At 35.1% G+C, this 20,500-nt stretch overlaps 1 protein-coding gene across 1 annotated transcript in view; it reads left to right on the top strand.

Moving 5' to 3' along the window:
- The window catches only part of Kdm5a (lysine demethylase 5A), a 97,151-nt gene that overhangs the window by 11,964 nt on the left and 64,687 nt on the right, over positions 1-20,500 (top strand). Inside the window, exons 4-9 of the mRNA XM_046459905.2 lie at positions 6,583-6,753; positions 10,271-10,405; positions 15,320-15,425; positions 16,649-16,740; positions 17,855-18,013; positions 19,612-19,731. Coding sequence (XP_046315861.1) covers positions 6,583-6,753; positions 10,271-10,405; positions 15,320-15,425; positions 16,649-16,740; positions 17,855-18,013; positions 19,612-19,731 — 783 coding nt within the window. The remainder of the gene's footprint in view (positions 1-6,582; positions 6,754-10,270; positions 10,406-15,319; positions 15,426-16,648; positions 16,741-17,854; positions 18,014-19,611; positions 19,732-20,500) is intronic.

The following is a 20,500-nucleotide window of genomic DNA, read 5'->3' as shown; positions in this document are numbered from 1 at the left end:
TTTTAAAATGTCCTGTTTGTTCACAATTGTAGCATGTTCTTGGCCTGGCATCTAAAGACTGTTTTACTGCAGCTGCCACAATTTGCCCTTGTTCATTAATGTCTCTGGCATCTAAAGCCTGTTTTACTGCAGCTGCCACGACTTGCTCTTGTTCATTAATGTCTCTACATAATTTAATATATGTGTTTAAATCTTCATGTTTCCATGGTCTAATGATATCTCTGCACCAACGATTCGCTTGCTCATAAGCCAGGTGTTTTAGTAATGGCATTGCTTGTTCTGTATTCCCAAAAACTCTGGTAGCTGTTTGAATAAGCCTATCTACAAATTCAGCATAAGGTTCATTAGCTCCTTGTATTACCTTAGATAATTGACCTTGTAAACCTCCATGTCCTTGTAAAGTCTTCCATGCCTTAATTGCATCTGCAGCAATTTGTGCGTATACGCCAGGATCATATGCAATTTGTTGCTGCTGATCCTCATAAGGTCCCTTTCCTAACAACATATCTAGATTTCTCTGAGGATAACCAGCTGCTGCATTTCGCCTAGCCGTCTCCTTGCAAAATTCCTCATTGGCAACCTTCCATAACAGGTATTGTCCTCCATTTAGCACAGCTTTACACATATTAGCCCAATCTGCTGGCGTCATGTTCAAGTTGTTAATGGATTCGACCATGCTTACAGTGAAGGGTGCTTGAGGACCATAGGTTGTTACAGCCTCTTTTAGCTGCTTCACTGTTTTGAAATTTAAAACTTGGTAAAATCGCTGCCCTCCTGCCTCAAATACAGGGCATGTTAATATTTGAGATCTTGTCTCAGGATCCCAACTATCAACTGCGGGGATTGGGGGCCTCCCAGCATATGGAGGTGGCGCTGTTGGTTGGACACTTACGCCCTCTGGTGATAGAAAGGTGTTAGTAGCAGTCTCCTGTAGAGGTGGTGCTGTTCGTTGGACACTTACACCCTCTGGTGATAGAAAGGTGTTAGTAGCAGTCTCCTGTTGTAACTTTCCCCTGATGGCTTTTTCTGTTTTACACTTTCTTTCTCTGTCTGACTAGCTTGAGAGGTCTTCTCTTTTACTTGAATCTTTTCCTCTGTCTGACTAGCTTGAGAGGCCTTCTCTTTTACTTGAATCTTTTCCTCTGTCTGACTAACTTGAGAGACCTTCTCTTTTACTTGAATCATTATGTCTTCTCCTTCCTCTACCATTGTCTGAACTGAAGGCTTTGGACTAAGCAAACAAGATACGAATGTCCACAATGGCAATGTGCCAACTGGCAGAGTCCCTGGGCTTTTCTTTTCTATTCTTTTTAAATCTTCACCATGATGGTTCCATTGTGATATATTTAACAACTCCTCCTTAAAAAGCCATGAGCTACATTTTTGTATTGTATCAACGTATGCCCTGACTGCTCTTGATTTTACTGGGATGCCTCCTTCCTCTAACAATTTACTTAACACTCTTTCAGTTTGTTTTTTACTAATTTCTGATCCCATATTTCTACTATAATACAACCCAACAAGATGACGCCAAACAAAACCGAGACAGAATGAAATAAAAAGGGAACAACAAAAAGTCATTATAGCCTTTCTATCCTCCTGACATGGGCATCCGTCCTTTCTCCCTATCTGTTCCTCAGACGTAAATAGTTTTTCCTCAGATGTGAGCGGTTTTTCTTCCGTCTCACTCATCTCCAGGGACAGGCAACTTAAAACAAAAGTGAAGCAAAATAAAAGAGGAATCTTAAAATGGCTACCCATCCTCTCGCCCTGCCCTCAGGGGCGAGCAGTTTCACTTACCCTCAGTCGTTCCCCGTACGGGCCACCAAATGCCGCAGTCTGGCTGGGCACAATCAGGAGCCACTTGTCAAAAGAAACTAACTTTATTTTTAGAACCACACACGCCAAACAAAACAGCCTCTCAGGAAAAACCCTCAGAGGCTCAACTGCCACCACCGGCTTTCCACAAGCCTCTCTCTCCCACACAAGCTTCTCTCCACCTCCCACAATCCTCCTCCTCTTGAGGCCGATTGGCTGGTTCACGTGGGCGGAGCCAAAAAGTCCCCCAATGAGCAGCTCCGTGGTCTGAAAGGGCAGGGAAACAGCCCAATGAGCATCACCGCAGAGGAGCCAATCAGCTAGATGTTGCTGGGGCCGAGGAGCCAATCAGCTAGATGTTGCTGGGGCCGCTGTGAGCCAATCATCAGGCAGCAGCTGGAAGTTTGCTGGCAGCTGGAAGTTTGCTGGGGCCCCTTTGGCTGTGGCTCTCAACACTTGTGTGTGATGTATGTATCAGTTTTATTAATTACATTAATCAGTGTAATTATCAGTTTAGCACTAATATAATGTTAAAGGCTGAAGCCAGCTTTATCCAGTATAATGAATCATAGCTTAGAAACTTAAAGATGAAAAGTTTAGACTCCTTTTTGCCCAAATTTGCATTTAGGTTGTAATATTACATTTCCTGAAGTGAACATAACCAACTGACCAGCAACAGATTATAATAATTACCTTGAAAATATGTTTTGTTAATATGATAATTAAAAATCTCTGCTCTGATTGTGAGTGAAGATAACTTTATTATTTGAGACATTTTGCAGCACTTTTTGTGGCCTTTGATATCTTAAGATTGCTATGTTATTTTGAAATAATAATTGATAATATTCTTATTTATATTGTAGAGTTAATTTTTGAAGATTTCACTTCTAAGAAAAAAAGTGAGAATAATGATATATATAAAAATTGTTATTATTTTTTCTGATACTGGGGATTGAATCCTGGGCCTTGTGCATTCTAGACAAGAGCTTTATTACTGACCCATACCCCAAGCCCTTATTTATTTATTTAGTACTAGGGATTTTGAACCCAGGGGTGCTTAACTGCTGAGCTACATTCCCAGCCTTTTTATGTTTTCTTTTGCGATAAGGTCTTGCTGAATTGCCCAGGCTGACCTCAAACTTGTGATCCTCCTGCCTCAGCCTCCTGAGTCACTGGAGTTGCATTCATGTGCCACCTTGCCTGTGTTTAAATTATATTTGAATTATTTTATGATTTCATTTTAAAGTTAGTGTCAGTCCAGAATTCTCCCTAAAAATTCTAAAAAGTATAGTCTTTTTGTTTTGGGGTACCAGGATTGAACTCAGGGGCACTCAACCACTGAGCCACATCCTCAGCCCTATTTCATATTTTATTTAGAGACAGGGTCTCACTGAGTTGCTTTGCACCTCATTTTTTTTTTTTTTTTACTGAGGCTGGCTTTGAATTTGCGAGCCTTCTGACTGAGCCTGTTGAGCTTCTAGGATTATAGGTGTGTGCACTGTTCCTGGCCATAGTCTTATGACAAATACAACTTTAGTTTTTTTTTTTTTTTTTTGGTAGCAGGGATTGACCAGGATGCCCAACTAATGAGTCACATACCCAGCCCTTTTTTATATTTTATTTAGAGTCAGGGTCTTGCTAGGTTGCTGAGGCTGGCCTTGAACTCAAAATCATCCTGCCTTAGCTTCCTGAGCCACTGAGATTATGGGCTCAGTTGTTTTTGTCAGTCAATAGTAAAGCACTGTCAAGAATTATCTAGTGCAGTTATATGAAAACCTGTGATACTGAAGAGAATTTTGTAATAAATTTGAGAGTTGAGATTGTCATTTTGCAGGGAACCATTAGTATAAAAAATTATTTTAAAAAATTATCTTTTTGACATTTTTATTCAGCCAAAACTTAATCTAAGTTTTGCTATATAATACTTAAGGTTTTAAATGTGACTTGATTCCTAGCGTGAATAAAATGCAAAAAATATTTTCAAAAATTATTTTATTATTCATAACAACACTGTTGTGGTGATTTCCAGCCAAAACTCATTCCACATACCTACTTTATTTTTATAAATACTTTGTACAATTTTCTAGAATAAGTAATTAAGTTAATTTATGAAATTGGAACTTTCTGTTCCAGAGATTTTTCTTTTTTCTTTTTCTTTTTTTTAAATATTTATTTTTTAGTTTTAGGTGGACACAATATTTTTAATTTACATTTATGTGGTGCTGAGGTTCGAACCCAGTGCCTCGTGCATGCTAGGTGAGCACTCTACCACTGAGCCGCAACCCCAGTCCAAGATTTTTCAAATTGAAAGGTAAACAACATTGGACTTAATCTGAAGATTAGATTGCATTCCTGTTTTTTTTTTTTTTTTTGTCGTTTTGTTTTTGGTGCTGGGGCTAGAACCTGGGGTGCTTTACTACTTTACCAAGCTATATCCCCATCCCTTTTTTATTTTGAGATAGGGATATTACTAAATTACTGAGGCTGACCTCAAACTTGTGATCCGCCTGCCTCAGCCTCCCGAGTTGCTGGGGTTATAGACTTGTGGCAAGGAATCCAGTGCATTACTGTTCAAAAGTTGTAGAATTTCAAAATCAGGAAGGACTTTAGACATAACCTAATCAGAATACCCGTTTATAGTTCTCATAATATTTGTCAGTTGTATTGTTTAATTCCAAAGAACGCCAACAGTTCCTTTTTGTTAAAAGGGAAATACTGAAGAGCTATGGAATGAAACTGATGGAAGTATATACTATGTAAATATATGAATATACCGCAGTGAATCTCAACTTTATGTGTATCTGTGAATCACCAATTAAACAACCAATAAGTAAATTGAAGGAAGACAGTAGAGTAGAGGAAGAAGAACAGGGCAGGGAGTGGGGAAGAGAAAGAAGTAGTACTGGTGACTATTATACTGTAAGTAAAATATTAGATTGTGAATCTAATAATAGAGGACTGAAATTGCATTCTATGCATTTATGATTATGTCAAAATAAACCTAAGTATAAACTTTAATGTTCTGATAAAAACATTATGAAAAAATGACAATACTAACAAAGTATACCTTGTTTAAATACTTAAGAAAACTTACTAAAAGTAGGTTGTGATTAAAGGTTAGATCTGTTTGTCCAAGGATATATTGGACATCTGTTTTCCCTAACTTGTAAAAATGCTTAAAAACTGAGATTTAAAGCTAAAAAGAGTTGTTTTATACTTTGTAATTGTTCTTAAATGTCATTGTGAGATTGCTGCTTCTCATGCTGCTTCACACCTTATAAACTCTTACATTGAGGTATAACTGTTTTCATAATAGTGAGGAAACTGAGCCTCAATTTATATAATTTGATGTCATGTAACTGTGTAGTGACAGAGTTATACTTTGAGCATTGACAATCTGGTTTCAGAAATCATCCTCTTAGGGTTTTTTCTTTTTTTTTTTGTACTAGGGATTGAATCTAGGGATACTTAACTACTGATCTACATCCCTAGCCCTTTTTATTTTTTCTTTTGAGACAGGGTCTTGATAAGTTACTTAGGGCCTCTCTGAGTTGCTGAGGCTGGCTTTGAACTTGAGATCTTTGTACCTCAGCCTCTCGAGTTGCTGGGATACAGGCATGTGCCACTGTGCCTGGCTTCTCCTTTTTTTGTAGGTTGAATAATAATTCCATTGTGTGTGTGTGTGTGTGTGTGTGTGTGTACACAAACACTATGTTTTGTGTGTCCATTTATCTGTTGGTGGACATTTGGGTTGTTTCCACCTTTTGACTCTTAACGAGTGATACTGCTGTGGACCACATGTTAACTTTATGTTTAATTTTTCACCTTGTCCATTTAGTAAGATATAGTAGTATATATTTATAGAGGAGAAATTGATTTCAAATACTGTGTCACAGTCCTCTTTGTTCTCAGTGAAGCTGAAAACTGCCTATATTTTAGGGTGTGATAAATGTTCATTTACAGTTTTAGGAAGATAGAGGGACATGATACGTATCTGGTTTGATGTGAGCATTTAGCCAAGTTATCAGTTCATCTTATCACTTCCCACCTTAATATATTATGTGCTATTAGTATATGTTATGTGCTGGTAAATCTACTGCAGTCTGATCTTTGTCTATCATTCCTTTCATAGTCTTCCATATAAAAGTGCCCCCCTTCCTTTTTTTTTTTGTGATGCAGGGAATTGAACCCAGGGCATCATGCATGCGGGGCAAATGCTTCATCATTGAAGTACACTCCCAACCATTTTTTTCTCTTTGAAGAATTATAGCCTCATTTTTTGAAATTGTCCTCTCCATTTGTGGTTTGGTTGACATTTTTTTTTTAAGTTCTGTAAATTTCTTGGTACATTTTGTAATTTTAGGACTTTTTTTGTTCATTTTGTTTTGCATTACTTGTATTTATTCTCATGTCTAGTTTTATTCTTATTTCATATTGTTATTTCATATTCTTATTTCCTAAGAATATGGCATATATATGTGTGTTTGGTTTTCTTACAGTGCTTAATTGCAAAGTATAAATTATTAAATAATTTTGAACAAATTTTGTTTGAAAGTAGGCACAATGTTTATTAAATTTTAGAGTTTAAAACCTACAAAAATAATTTTCTCTATTCTTTTAAATGTTGAAGTAGTTTGGTTATATTTGTTGAAAAGAAATTTATAATCTAAGCCCAGAATAAATTTTATATTTAGTGGACAAAATACAGAGTCAGAATGCTTGAATCTGCCTTCTTTCCCTAAATAATTTTTACCTTCTTTTCAGATTGTGGCCAGCAAAGGAGGTTTTGAAATGGTCACCAAAGAGAAGAAATGGTCTAAAGTGGGTAGCCGCTTGGGATATCTGCCAGGAAAAGGAACTGGGTCTCTTTTGAAGTCACACTATGAAAGGATTCTATACCCTTACGAGCTTTTCCAATCTGGTGTCAGCCTTATGGTGAGATGCATTATTGTTCTTTTTTTTTTAATATTTTATTTTTTGTTGTAGTTGGACACACCACCTATTTTTTATTAATTTACATGGTGCTGAGGATCGAACCCAGGACTTCACACGTGCTAGGCGAGCACTCTACTGATGAGCCACAACCCCAGCCCGCATTATTGTTCTTAGAGTCGGTAAATCCAGTTTAAAAACTTTAGACCTTATTCATTATATGGTTGTGGTTGTTTATGCATAACAAAGTGTAATAGATTTCTCCAGGCACTCAAATGTGGGAAGGCAAGGTGTATATCCTAGTTTTAAAAATTATAGCTATACTTAATGATTTATAAGAAAAAGGGTAATGGGTACAAAGGATGTTTTCTTATTTATTTAAAATAAATCTCTATGCTTCAAGCTTTTTGAAAAATTCTTCCTGTTTTTTTTCACATATTTATGTATTTGGGTGCTGGGGATTGACCCAGGGGTGCTTTACCACTAACTACATACCCAACCTTTTTTACTCTTTCTTTTGAGACAAAAGGAAGTTTGATAATTTGTTGAGGCTAACCTTGAACTTGCGATCACCCTGCCTCAGCCTTCCAAGTTGCTGGGATTATGGGCATGTACCACCATGTCTAGCTCATATATCTTTTAATAACTTTATTGAGGTATAATTTATATGCTATAGAATTCACCTATTGTGCTAGATGTGGTGATGCATGTCTGTAATCCCAGCAACTTGGGAGGCTGAGGCAGGAGGTTAAGTTTGAGGCTGGCTTTGGAACTCAATGATGTCCTAAGCAATTTAGCAAGACCTTGCCTCAAATAGGTAGGTAGGTAGGTAGATAGATAGATAGATAGATAGATAGATAGATAGGGTTGGGGATGTGGCTCAGTAGTTTAGCACCCATGGATTCAATGCTCAGTACCCATAAAAAAAAAAAAAGTTTACATTAAGCTTCAATAAATTTATATGCTTAAGCAGCAATCACCACATTGGTTCCTATTCTCTATCCTCAAACCCAAGCAACTTCTCGTCTACTTTCTGGCTGTAGGTTTGTCTAAGAAATTTCACATAGAGGAAATCATACAGTAAGATTTTGTGTCTGGCTTCTTTATCTAAAGGTTTTCAAGGTTCATTCATATCATAGGATGTATTAGTACTTAAGTGTTATGGCTGAATACTATTCTGTTGTATGAATATACCACATTTTGTTTATCCATTTGTCAGTTGATGGGCAGCTGTTTTTTTTTCCATTTTATGGTTATTATGAATAATACTATGACCATTCATGTACAAGTCTTTGTGTGGACATGTGTTTTTATTTTTCTTGGGTAGATACCTAGGAATGGAATTGCTGGATTATATGGTAAGTTTATGCTTAACTTTTTAAGAAACTGCCAAATTATTTTCTGAAATGGCTGAACTATTATAAATTCCCACCATAATGGAGAGTCTTCCAGTTTGTTCGTTTCCTTACCAGCAGTTGATATTGTCAGTTTTTTGGCTTATAGCTATTTTAGTAGATATATAGTGATAGTTCATTGTGGTTTTAATATTTATTTTCCAAAGACTACTGATGTTTTGCATCTTATCATGTTTATATTAGTGTCTCATATAACAGAATGTCAATATATATTAACCCTAACCCTTCAGAAATTTTTTTTTAATTGGTAATTTGTCTTATACTTGTAAGAATTCGTTCTATATTCTGGATGTAAGTCCTTCATCAAATATATTTTGCAAATGTTTTCTTCTAGCCTGTAATTTTTCTTTTCATTTTCATAATGGTTATTCGTTGAAGAATAATTCATGATTTTTTTTTCCTGTAAAAATTGTGTTTAGCATCATATTTAAGAAATCTTTTCCTATCACAAGGTCACAAAGATGTTTCTTCTTTTTCATCTGTAAGTTTTATAATTTTAGCTTTTAGATTTAGTTTTGTGATGCACTTTCAGTTTTTTCCCTCCATGTATAAAGTGAGGTAAGGGTGTAGGTTCATTTTTGGGGAGAGGTATATGAATACTCAGTTGTACCAGCATCATTTCTCTGAAAAGACTATCCATTCCATTGATTTGCCTTGGCACTTTATTGAAAATCAGTTGACTGTAAATGTGTGAGTTTATTTCTGAGTTCTGTATTGTTTCATTGATGTACAGTAGTCCCTACTTTGTGGTTTAACATTTTGTGGTTTCAATTAGCATCTGCGCTTAATTGTTGTTTGGGTCTGAAAGTATTAAATGAAAAATTCTAGAAATAATTTGTAAGTTTAAAAGCTTATACTATTTCTAGTAGGATGATGAAATAACATGCCTTCTTGCTTTGTCCCCACCCCTTAGTTACTTAGTAGCCATCTTGGTTGTTAGTTCTCCTGTCACAGTTTCACAGTGTATTCATGTAATTCTGTTTTACTTGATAATGGTCCCCAAGAGCAAGAGTAATACTGTTGGCCCTTCAGATATGCCAAAGAGAAGCTGTAAAGGTAAAAAGGCAAACATTAGGCGGGTGTACATTATAGTATATTCCTGTAATCCGGAGACCCAGGAGGCTGAGGGAGGAGGATTACAAATTTGAGGCCAGCTTTGGTGATTTAGTGGGCTTTAAGCAACTTAATGAGACTCTGTCTCAAAATAAAAAAATAAAAAGGGATGGGGATATATCTCAATGGTAATGCTTCCCTGGTTTAATTCCTCAGTACCAAGAAAGGGGCGGGGGTGGAAGAAAAGGAAAAAGTACAATAAGGTATTTTGAATGAGAAATACCATTAACTTCTTAAAATTACAGTGTGTTGCCTATTATTGCTCTGTTTTGGTTATTAATCTCTTTTTTTTTTTTAGATAAACATAGTTATTTTAATAAAAACTGTAAGCAGTATTGGTTATTAATCTCTTACTGTGCTTAATTTTAAATTAAACTGTCACAGGGAAAAAACATAGTATTCATAGGGTTTAATACTATCTTCTAGTTCAGGCATCCATTGGGGATCTTGGAATGGACTCTAAATGTCTACCCTAACACTATTACCACACTGTCTTGAGTGTTGTAGCTTTATAGTAAATTTTGATATTCATTATATAAGACCTCATGGCTCTTTTTCAGAATTTTGAAACAATTTGTTTCCACATCAGTTTTAGAATCAGCTTTCAGTTTGCACAGAAATAAAGTGTATTGGGATTTTTTAATTTGTTTTGTTGTACTGGGAATTGAACCCAGGTGTGCTGTACCTCTGAACTACATCCCCAGCCCTTTTACTTTAGTTTTGAGACTTGCTAAGTTGCTGAGGGTAGCCTTGAGCTTGATATCTTCCTGCCTCAGCCTCCCAGGTTGCCTGGATTATAGGTGTGTGCCACCGTACTCGGCTGCATGTTGGGATTTTGATAGGATTGCCTTCTTTAGATCTTTTTAAGGAAGAATTGCTGTATGGTTTTGTATAATTGTAGGGATTTACTGGAGATTTATTATTTTATTTTTCTACTGATTCTCTTATTTCTTATCAGTGAATCTGTTCTCTTTCTGTGTCTGATCTTTTAGGGTGTACAGATGCCCAATTTAGACCTTAAGGAAAAAGTGGCGTCTGAGGTTCTCAGCAGTGATATCCAAACCTCCCCAGAGCCGGGCACAAGAATGAACATTCTGCCAAAGAGAACAAGACGTGTCAAGTCTCAGGTATTAATGTCCATGGGCTGTTTTTAATAGGAATTTCAAGTGCATTTATTGACAGAATAGTTCTGTGGTCATAGGAGGCCATTCATATACTGTTTTTTTTTTTTTTTTTTGGTACTGAAGATTGAACTCAAAGGCATGCAATCACTGAGCCACATTCCCAGTCCTATTTTGTATTTTACTTAGAGACAGAGTCTCATTGAGTTGCTTAGCACCTTGCTTTTGCTGAAGCTGGCTTTGAACTCCCTATCCTCCTGCCTCAAGTCTCCCAAACCACTGGGATTACAGGTGTGCACCACCATGCCCAGCCTACAGTTGTTGTTTAACGCTCGAGGAGACATAGCTTCTATTCACTTTTTTTTTTTTAAAGAGGTGTTGAAGATAGAAGCCAGGGTCTTATGCATGCTAGGTAGACTCTCTACCACTAAACTACACCACTGCTTCTGTTCACGTTTCAGGTGAATAGAGAAGAAATATTTTGAGGCTGGGTCTTACTAAGTTGCTGAGCTGGCTTTGAATTTGTGATCCTCCTGCCTCAGCCTCCTGAGCTGCTGGGATTACGCGCATACACCACTGCATCTGGAAGTCATGTTGTTGAATTCTAGTACATTTTATTTTCATCATTAGCAGAGAGGAGTAAAAAAGAATGGTTTTATTTTTTACTCACTAGTCCTTTAAATTTCTTAATGTTTGAGCAATTATAGTGTAACTTCTACAGTGTTCATATAACCTAAAGAAGAAAAACTCCATAATTTCTTTTTTTCTCCTGTTTTCTTTGAAGTCTTAAGGGTTTTATTTTTTAAGGTTGTTAATAAAGATAAGTCTTTAGATTAGAGAGTGAGGTGCCCTTAGAATTCTAATGTTTGGTATTTTTAAATTAACTTATATAGAGAGAGGAATGGCAACTTAACTGGATTTCATATATTGTTTTAATATTTAGAAGAATAAAACAAAAAATGGGAATGGTTGATATTGTAAGTAGGAATCAGAAGCAAGATAAATCTGTTAATAACAAGAAACATTGGATCCAGGGTTGTATGTAGTCTTGTCATAAGTAGGCTAGTGATATTTTTTGCTTTTCTAGAGCTCATGGGCTATCTCTCCATCAGGCCATTCCTGCTCTTCTTATTCTGAGTTTATGCTCACTGAGGAACTCTGCCTTTTCTATACTTTGATCGCAGAAAATTAGGTGTCCTGGATAGGAATGTGGATTTAATAGAAATTCACGGGAAACTGATAGCCCCATTATAAACTTATAAACTTTGGTTTAGTCATTAAGAGATTTTTTTTATTAGTGTGCTTGATTTCAAAAGTTCTGATCATTGTTGGATATACAATTATGATTCCATTTTAGGACCTGGAACACTGTAGACTATTCTCTTTGACTTAAGTGACTCAGCTTTTAAGAGTTGCCCAGTCTCTCTAACCGATGGCCAGCTTTTGATGAAATTATTTTTGATGTTCTTTCTGAAATCATGAAAGGCTTGCCTCATTCATTCATTTATTCTGTCTTTTTTTTTTTTTTTCTTGGAGTGGAATTTAGGACCTTATGCATGCTAGGCAAGTGCTCTATCACTGAGTTATACCACCAGCTTTTTGCCTATTTCTAATTCCTTTTCTTTATGTATGTATAAAAATAACAACCATATAGAATTTTCTTGCTTGTTGTAGTAATTGTCATTGTCATAGAAATCAGTTTGTAGTTACTAGAGTTACTTCAGGATTTGAAATTAAGATCGTTTTTTCCATCACTGGGAAATGAACCCAGAGGCACTTTACCACTGAGCTATATCCCAGCTTCTTTATTTTTTGAAACAGGGTCTTGCTAGGTTGCCTAAGCTCGTCTCAAACTTGGAATCTTTCCTGCCTCAGCTTCCTCAAAGTTGGGATTATAGGTATATGGCCTGGTGGTGCCCAGCTAAGAATTTTTTTTAACTCAAATTTGTACTTAATTGCTGTATTGCCAGTTTGCCTCTCATTCCTAGTGTTGTATTTCAGAACGGAAATAAAAACATTTCATAGAACTTTTTCTTCTTTTTTTCTTTTGCACAAAACTACTGACATTCATCCTTAGTCTCTGCCTATCTTTGGTGGCAAAGGTGTACCTTTCTTTCCAGGGATAATCTCTCCATCACCACCCCTTTTGGCTTCTTCAGTGATTTCAGTGTATCAGTTGAAAAATATTGTCTGCTTCTTCTGTCTGCTGAATTTCTATCTTGCTCTGCAACCATATACATGTTTTCAAGTTTGTGTCATCTTAAAAAAATAAAATTTATTTCCTATCTTTTTTCACAGAAAAGTTTCTTGGAAAAACTCTATATTGTGTCAGTTTCCTCAACACCTGTTTAGTTTTTATACTCTAATCTGACTTTGAGCTAAATAATTTCATTTAAATTACACTGTCCAAGTGACAATTGAGGTGATTTTTAAAGAATAACTTTACCATTTTGTTAAATTCTGAGGCCCCTTTCCATGTTGTATCTTATTTGATTTCTGGTCATGGTCGTTGACACTTCTCCTTGAAATTCACTTAGATTGATTTTTTTTTTCCTTTGGCTTCTTTAATCTCTCTCTTCTGGTATTCATCTCTACCCTCTGACCATTCCCTATCATCTTTGTTGTCTCTTCTTTCTGTGCTTTATTTTGTATATTTATTATTTTTTTCCCTATTGTCACTCTCCTTGTCACTCTCCTTATTGTCATCTCATCTACTCTGTGATTTCAGTTACTGCCTATACACTCAGGACCCCTGAATATGTGTTGACATCCACATAGCTTTTCTGTTTACCAGGTGTGTGTGTATCTTTGTATTTATGTGTAATTCTTTTGGCCAGAGCACAGGTATGACAAATTCAGTGTATCTCAATTTATTACCACCCTTTCTGAATCTCTTTCCTTTAATATTTCCTAGCGTGATGACCATTGTTTAATGGTCAGGGATAGGTAATTTTTTTAAAAATTGTGACTTCTTATTTTGATTTTGTACTGAAAAGTCCAATTCTGATCTAGCACCACACAGTTTATTTTGTAGTTCTTTTTCTAGCATTTTGAGTTGGGAATCTAATCATTATTTCTCTTCTTTGGTTTTATTGATGTGTATAAAAAGTTTCCTGCAATCACTATTTTAATTTGTTTCAGAGATTTGATGTGTAGTTTTTAATGTTACTTTTTAAGAGGTAGAAATTTCCAGGTGAAAGGGTCCTTTTGAGTTGTAATTTTGTTGCTTATAATTTCATTCCATTAAGATGAAAGAATGTTGTTTTTATTTTACTTTTTAGAACACTATTGCCTGTATGATAATATGGTTGTTTGGAGTAATTGATTAAAATACTTAGTTGTGGCACTTAGTATATAATTAGCATATGTTAGCTTTCATTATTATGTACTCTGTTTTAATAATGGTAAATGATGTATATTGTTATTTATCATTGAACTAACTTTGCAAAAAAAGTCTTAAAGTTTTAAAGAAAATTTTGAAATGCGATTTTAGGTTTGTTTTATTTTTAGATTATTTTTATTAATCTTTATTGCGTACATCATTTGTTACCAAGCTGTACACTATCAAGTAGTCTATATTTTATTCAGATTTATTTTTATTCTTATTTATTTATACATTTAAAATAAATTTTGGCTATTAGACTACATTTGGAGATTATGATTATCTAACTTCAAGATTTAATATTGATTTGTCAGCATGCGCTTACATAATAGAATGCCATGTGAAACTTAAACATTAACAATAAAGTTTCCACATAAGAACATAATTTCAGCATGAAACTTTTTACGATTGGTACAGCATGTTAACATTGTCATTAAGGATCCAGGCTCTTTCCATCTTTCTGTCTTGCTTGTTTTAATGTGTGGGTGATAAGTTCCCTATTAATTGTTGTGTGGTTTCTGCAGAGTCTAGCAGTGTGCTTTGACCAGGCTGAGTCTCCTAGCAGGAAGGGGGTGGGTCAAAAGGATTTACTCTTTGAGAAACTTTCTTTTTTATTAGAAGATTAAAAATATTTCCCAGTGATTTCGGTGAACTTTGTATAGTAGGCCAAAAGTGGATCACATTCCCACCCCTAGATAGGTCATCACCAATAAAGAGATATGAGATTTGTATGATTATCTTAAGATAGTTATGATTCATCACCTGAGATAGTCATACTACTCTCTACACAAAGACAGGTATTCATCAGAAGGTTAGAAGTGGGAATTTCTATTTTATGATAACCAGTAGTGTCTCTAGACAGAACCAAATTTATAATTAAGATTTTTTGAGACATAGGTGAATTTTATTTTGTTGAAAGGAATTTGGGTGTTGCATAGTACTTTGGTGAATGAGGGAGTGTGTGGATTTAAAAGAAATCAAATAGTACTGTCCTTCACTTTGAAGAGGATCAAGAAACTTTTCTTGGGTAATAAAATAAATACATAAGCCATCCAGATGTGTGGGCACATTCCTGTTGTCTCAGCTGCTTCGAGAGGCAAGCATAGAAGTTGTAGCAAGCCTGGAAAACATAGCAAAACCCTGTCTTGAAAATAAATGCATGGGCTGGGGTTGTAGGTCAGTGGTAGAGTGCTTGCCTAAGCATGTGTGAGGCACTGAGTTCAATTCTCAGCACCACATGTAAATAAATAAAATAAAGGTACATCGACAACTAAAAAATATTTTTTAAAAATAAAATAAATAAATGCATGAGCTGGGCATGGGGACACAATGCCTATTATTTCAGTACTCTGGAGGCTGGGGCAGGAGGATCACAAATTCAATGACTTAGCAAGACCCTGTCTCAAAATATAAGGGTCTGGGGGTGTAGTTTAGTGATAAAGCACCCCTGAATTCAATCCCCAGTACTGGGGGCAAGGTCTGGGGAAGCTTAAATTGGTATATTTATGCTAATGTGAATTTTGCTTGTTATTTTTTAGTCAGAATCTGGAGAACTGACTAGAAACACAGAACTGAAGAAGCTTCAGATTTTTGGAGCTGGACCCAAGGTTGTGGGCCTGGCAATGGGAACAAAAGATAAAGAAGGTAAAATCTGTTATTGGTTGTGAAAAGAAATGAATTGCAAGTAATATGGTTATAAAAAAATTCAAATGAAACTTGAATTTCAGCCTGTACTGGGAATTTCTTAAGAAATGTAAACTTGCTACATGGTTTCTAGGCAAATCACCTTTTTTATTAACAGATATCTTTAAGGTGTGAGGAACAATATAATGTTGAATTTTTATGATTTTAGAAGAGAGACTTTTCCTTCTCCATGTCTAATATGCTACACAGAAATTAATTGCAGTTTCTAAAGGATAGTTTAGTTTTACCAATAATGGTAAAATGATTGGTTTTCACCTAGTGAGCTAAAGCTTATTATGACTTTTAAATTAAAATGAAATAGAGGATTCTCTGACCTTTAGTATGAAAATCTACTGGGAAGAGCTCAGAACTTTTACATTCTAACCATTTGATGTTTTTTAAATAATTTCCCTCAATGTATTACAACACCATTTAAATAAACTCTTGTGCTTTCGTCAGAAAGCCTAATTTTCTTTGGCTTCGCATGTTTGAAACTTTTGGGAGTAGAATTGCTAATAGAAAAATCAAGTTCCCACTCTTCTCCCTATGTAACATTTAACAAAGAATAGACTGGACATGTTTTACTCTATAAGAATTTAACAAAATATTGCAGTCACATATCATTAATTATTCATTTTATGATATGATAGTTAAATCATATAATTCAGATTGTCATCTGAACGGTAGAGGATCAGAAAGTATTGTTCTGTCACTCAAAGGATTCATTGTAATAGGATTTACTAAATATGTATATTATGTTTTTTAATTACCCTTTTGAGAATTAAGTACTTCATCTTTGTCATTCTTATAATTATTGTATTGGCTGGCAATGATTTTAAACTTTATAACTGTTTTGGCTGGCAATGATCTTAAAAATTAATCCCTGACTAATTTGAGAGACCCTATAAGTCCTACATCAGGTAGAATAGCTTTAATGGTTAAACTCTCTGGAGCTTGATTGCCTGGATTAGAATCCCAAATCTGCCACTGACTGGCTATGTGATTCTGAGCAAGTTATCTAACTTCTCTATACCTTAGGTTCTTTATTTTCAACCAGAGATGATATCTACCTCATAGTGTTTTGAGATTTTTTTTACTAATTTAAATAATTTTAAATAGTGTCTGGTCCATAGTAAGCTCTCAACATTAGTTTTTACTATTATCATATAACTTTTTATTTCAAGATGAGGTCACCCGAAGAAGAAAAGTTACCAACAGGTCAGACGCATTTAACATGCAAATGAGACAACGGAAAGGAACTCTCTCTGTTAACTTTGTAAGTGCTTTGGGATGTGTCAGGAGGGAAAGGATTTATTTTAATTTCAGTTTTGCACTTTTTATCTTGGTTTGCTGTTGATTAGGAGACTTGATGGCATATCTAAAGTTGCAGTTATTGTTTATACAATGTTAACCTTGCTTTGTCTTTTGTATGTAGACTGTTTCCCCTAAATCATATGCTTTCTATGTAACTGTGTGAGAGAATTAAATGTGAGTCTGTGAGCAGTCAGCCCTCTATATCCTCAGGTTCCACATTCTTTGTTTCAAAGCGCAGAATATAGTTTTAAAAAATTGTGGACAGGCTTGGTTTCACTTGCCTATAACCCCAACAATTTGGGAGGTTGAGGCAGGAACGTCACAAGATTTGAGGCCAGCCTGACAACTTAGTGAGACCCTGTCTCAAAAGTAAAATTTAAAAAGGGGTTGGGGACATACATAGTTCAGAGATAGAGCATCACTGGGTTCAATACCCAGTACCGCCAAAAAAAAGGTATCTTTACAAAACAAGACCTAACATTATTCCCTAACAATATAGTATAACAACTACATAGCATTTATATTGTAATTAGGTATTATAAGTAATCTAGGAATTAAAGTATAAAGTGTATAAGGGAGAATATGCATAGATATGCAAATACTAAGCTGTTTTATAGAAGGGTCTTGAGTATCTGTGGAATTTGGTATCCCTGGGACTGGGTGGGGGCCGTAGATCCTGGAGTCAATTCCTGGCAGATACCAAGAATACTTGTAAATTACCTAGATGTATTATTACAAGCAGTTCTCAATATTTGTTCTCTACCAAAGTATATTTATATGTAGGAAAACTGACAGTTTTAAAAAAATAAAAGTTAATTTTTACATATCCTAGATTTGTAGGTTTTTTTATTTGAATAACTTGATATGCTTTTATTAATTTGTTTATAGAAGCTCTGGAGGGAAATTTAGGAAGTTTTATGAAGAGCCATTGAAATAATTTGAAATAGATATGCAGGACTTAAGTTACATTTACTTTTTAGAGTACATTATTGTGTTTTAACTATGGAGCTCCTGGTAAAAATTAGAATTCTTTATTATAGAAAATAGACTTTTATTTCATTTATTTATTTTAACAGGTTGATCTCTATGTTTGTATGTTTTGTGGTCGAGGAAACAATGAGGATAAATTGCTTTTGTGTGATGGATGTGATGACAGCTATCATACATTTTGTCTAATTCCACCACTACCTGATGTACCCAAAGGAGACTGGAGGTGTCCTAAGTGTGTTGCTGAGGTACAAGCCTAACCTTTTTGGGCCCTTTTTAAACTAAAAACAGTAATGCATGCATATATACATATGTAAAATTCCTGGAAAGCTTGTCCTGCTCTGTTTGTTCTTCAGTAAAAAATTTTTGACGATTTTGAGAAGAGCTCTGTTAAATGGGAATGTAACAGCTTTGTTGTGGCAGCTTGCTCTCAGATTTTCTTTTTCTGACTATTCCTTAAGTAATCCTACTTATTGCTACAGTTGAATGAGATTTCTTCTCAGAATATTCATATTGCTGGAATAAAAATGAATAAAAGCTATGGGATTTTTTTAAAAATGAAAACTGTAATTACTCATGAAATTTTAGAGCTTAGGTATCATACATCCACTTTTTATGCTGTTAAATAAAGAATGATACCTTTTTATTTGTCCAGATTTTGATTTGATTGTACTAAATTTTTCTTATTAAAAATAATGGTGTCATTATGAAATACATAGTCTGTTACTTATTTTAACAAAATGTCATGGTAGGGCATTAAAGAGGAGTTGGCTGGGTATATCCAAGTACTTCAAAGATCTTTTTTTTTTTTTTTTAAAGAGAGAGAGAGAAGAGAAAGAGAATTTTAATATTTATTTTTCAGTTTTTGGCAGACACAACATCATTGTTTGTATGTGGTGCTGAGGATTGAACCCGGGCCGCACGCATGCCAGGCGAGCACACTACCGCTTGAGCCACATCCCTAGCCCTTCAAAGATCTTTTATAGCCTTTGAATTATTATTTATTTGTTACTATGTTCAAGGTTAATAGACTCAGAGGCATTTTTACTTTTTTTTTTTTTATTATCTACACATGACATTACAATGATCTTGGCAATTCATACATTTGTATCATTGGGGTATAATTTTTCTAATTGTATAGATTGCAGAATCACACTGGTCATAGAGTCACCTATATACATACATCAATCATAATGTCTATTCTATGGCATTTTTACTATAAATATTTAAGTTTTGTTACGGTGATTGATATTATGAACAAATCATTCTCCTAGCCAGATATCCTAACTACTTATTGGCTATTTCATTGTCCATAACTTTTCCTTCTTCTATGAATATTTATCTTCTCCATGGCCAGATCCACTGAATCCTAAGAATGATAGGCAGGGCCTAGGGTTTGTGGCTCAGTGGTAGAGCACTTGCCTAGCATGTGTAAAGCACTGGGTTCGATTCTTAGTATTGTATATAAATAAAATAAAGGTACTGTGTCCATCTACAACTAAAAATATATACTTTAAAAAATGATAGGCATTCCTGGGCTTGATTCCAAGTTGTTAGTCCCAGGTGCTTGTTGTGGTAGCACAGGATAACACCAACTTCAGAGTCTAAAGCTATCTCATTACCACCTTCCTGCTGAAAGATTGTGAAAATGTAGTTGAGGTTCCAGAATATTATTTTATGATACCAATTGCAAGTAACTGATACTTGCTTTGCTGGCTAGGATTAATTGGATATGTTTCATTTAGGGTACTGCCTTCCTTGATCATTTCCCTATCTATGAGTTTTTAATATTTTCTCCAGTTGAGGTTCAGTGAATTAATCTTATATATTTTTGTTTCCTTTTCAGGAATGTAACAAACCTCGGGAAGCCTTTGGATTTGAACAAGCTGTTCGAGAATATACACTTCAGAGCTTTGGAGAGATGGCAGATAATTTTAAGTCTGATTATTTTAATATGCCAGTCCATGTGAGTAGCAACAGTAGGTTAGTTTGGAGAGATACAAAGATTTATCTGAGTCTAAAGCTTTTGGTTTGCTTTTTACTTTTAAAGATTGTGTGGGGAATGGGCAGAATAAAAAAGATGAGATAACACTAAATCTTGAGAAATTAGGGACCTATCATCTATTCTGTTTATTTTAATTTTTTTTAATATATTTTTTTTTTCAGTTGTTGATAGACCTTTATTTTATTTATTTGTGTGTGGTGCTGAGTATCGAACCCATTGCCTCACGCATGCTAGGCAAGCGTGTTACCACTGAGCCATAACCCCAGCACTTTTAACTCTTAATGTGGCAGTTTGTCATCTTCTAGTAAGAAATCTGTTTTAATGTGCATGTGAAAAATTCTTTACAAAAAATATGAAGCAATTTGGTTATTGCTGCTTTTGTTTAGTTACTTGTATTATGGGGTTTGCTGCTTTTCCTGGAGGATCTTGGGTTTTTTAGTTTCTATCAAAACATTTTGCCGAAGTTGTTAAAATTCAGTTTTGTTGTCACTTTCATTTCCTTCTTCCTACTCGATGTCCTAGTTCAATTTCATCTTTCTTGGGAAGTAGCTTCTTTCAGAAAAAAACTGTTCAAGTTCATTATGTTTTTTTCTGACTATCCAAATTTTCTTAACTTTTCCCTATTCTTAGTTCCCCATTCTTTGTGGGAAAAGCTAAGACCCTAGTCATTCCTGTTTTGGGAAATGAGAAAGTTTTAGTTATGAGTTTGTGTTCACTTGGCCTGTGTATT

Source organism: Marmota monax, unplaced genomic scaffold (assembly GCF_021218885.2).
Source record: "Marmota monax isolate L192 unplaced genomic scaffold, Marmota_monax_Labrador192_F-V1.1 WCK01_AAM20220418_F8-fsc00163, whole genome shotgun sequence".
Lineage (NCBI taxonomy): Eukaryota > Metazoa > Chordata > Mammalia > Rodentia > Sciuridae > Marmota > Marmota monax.
Note: the sequence above shows the minus strand (reverse complement) of the source record. Positions and strands in the feature narration are given on the sequence as shown.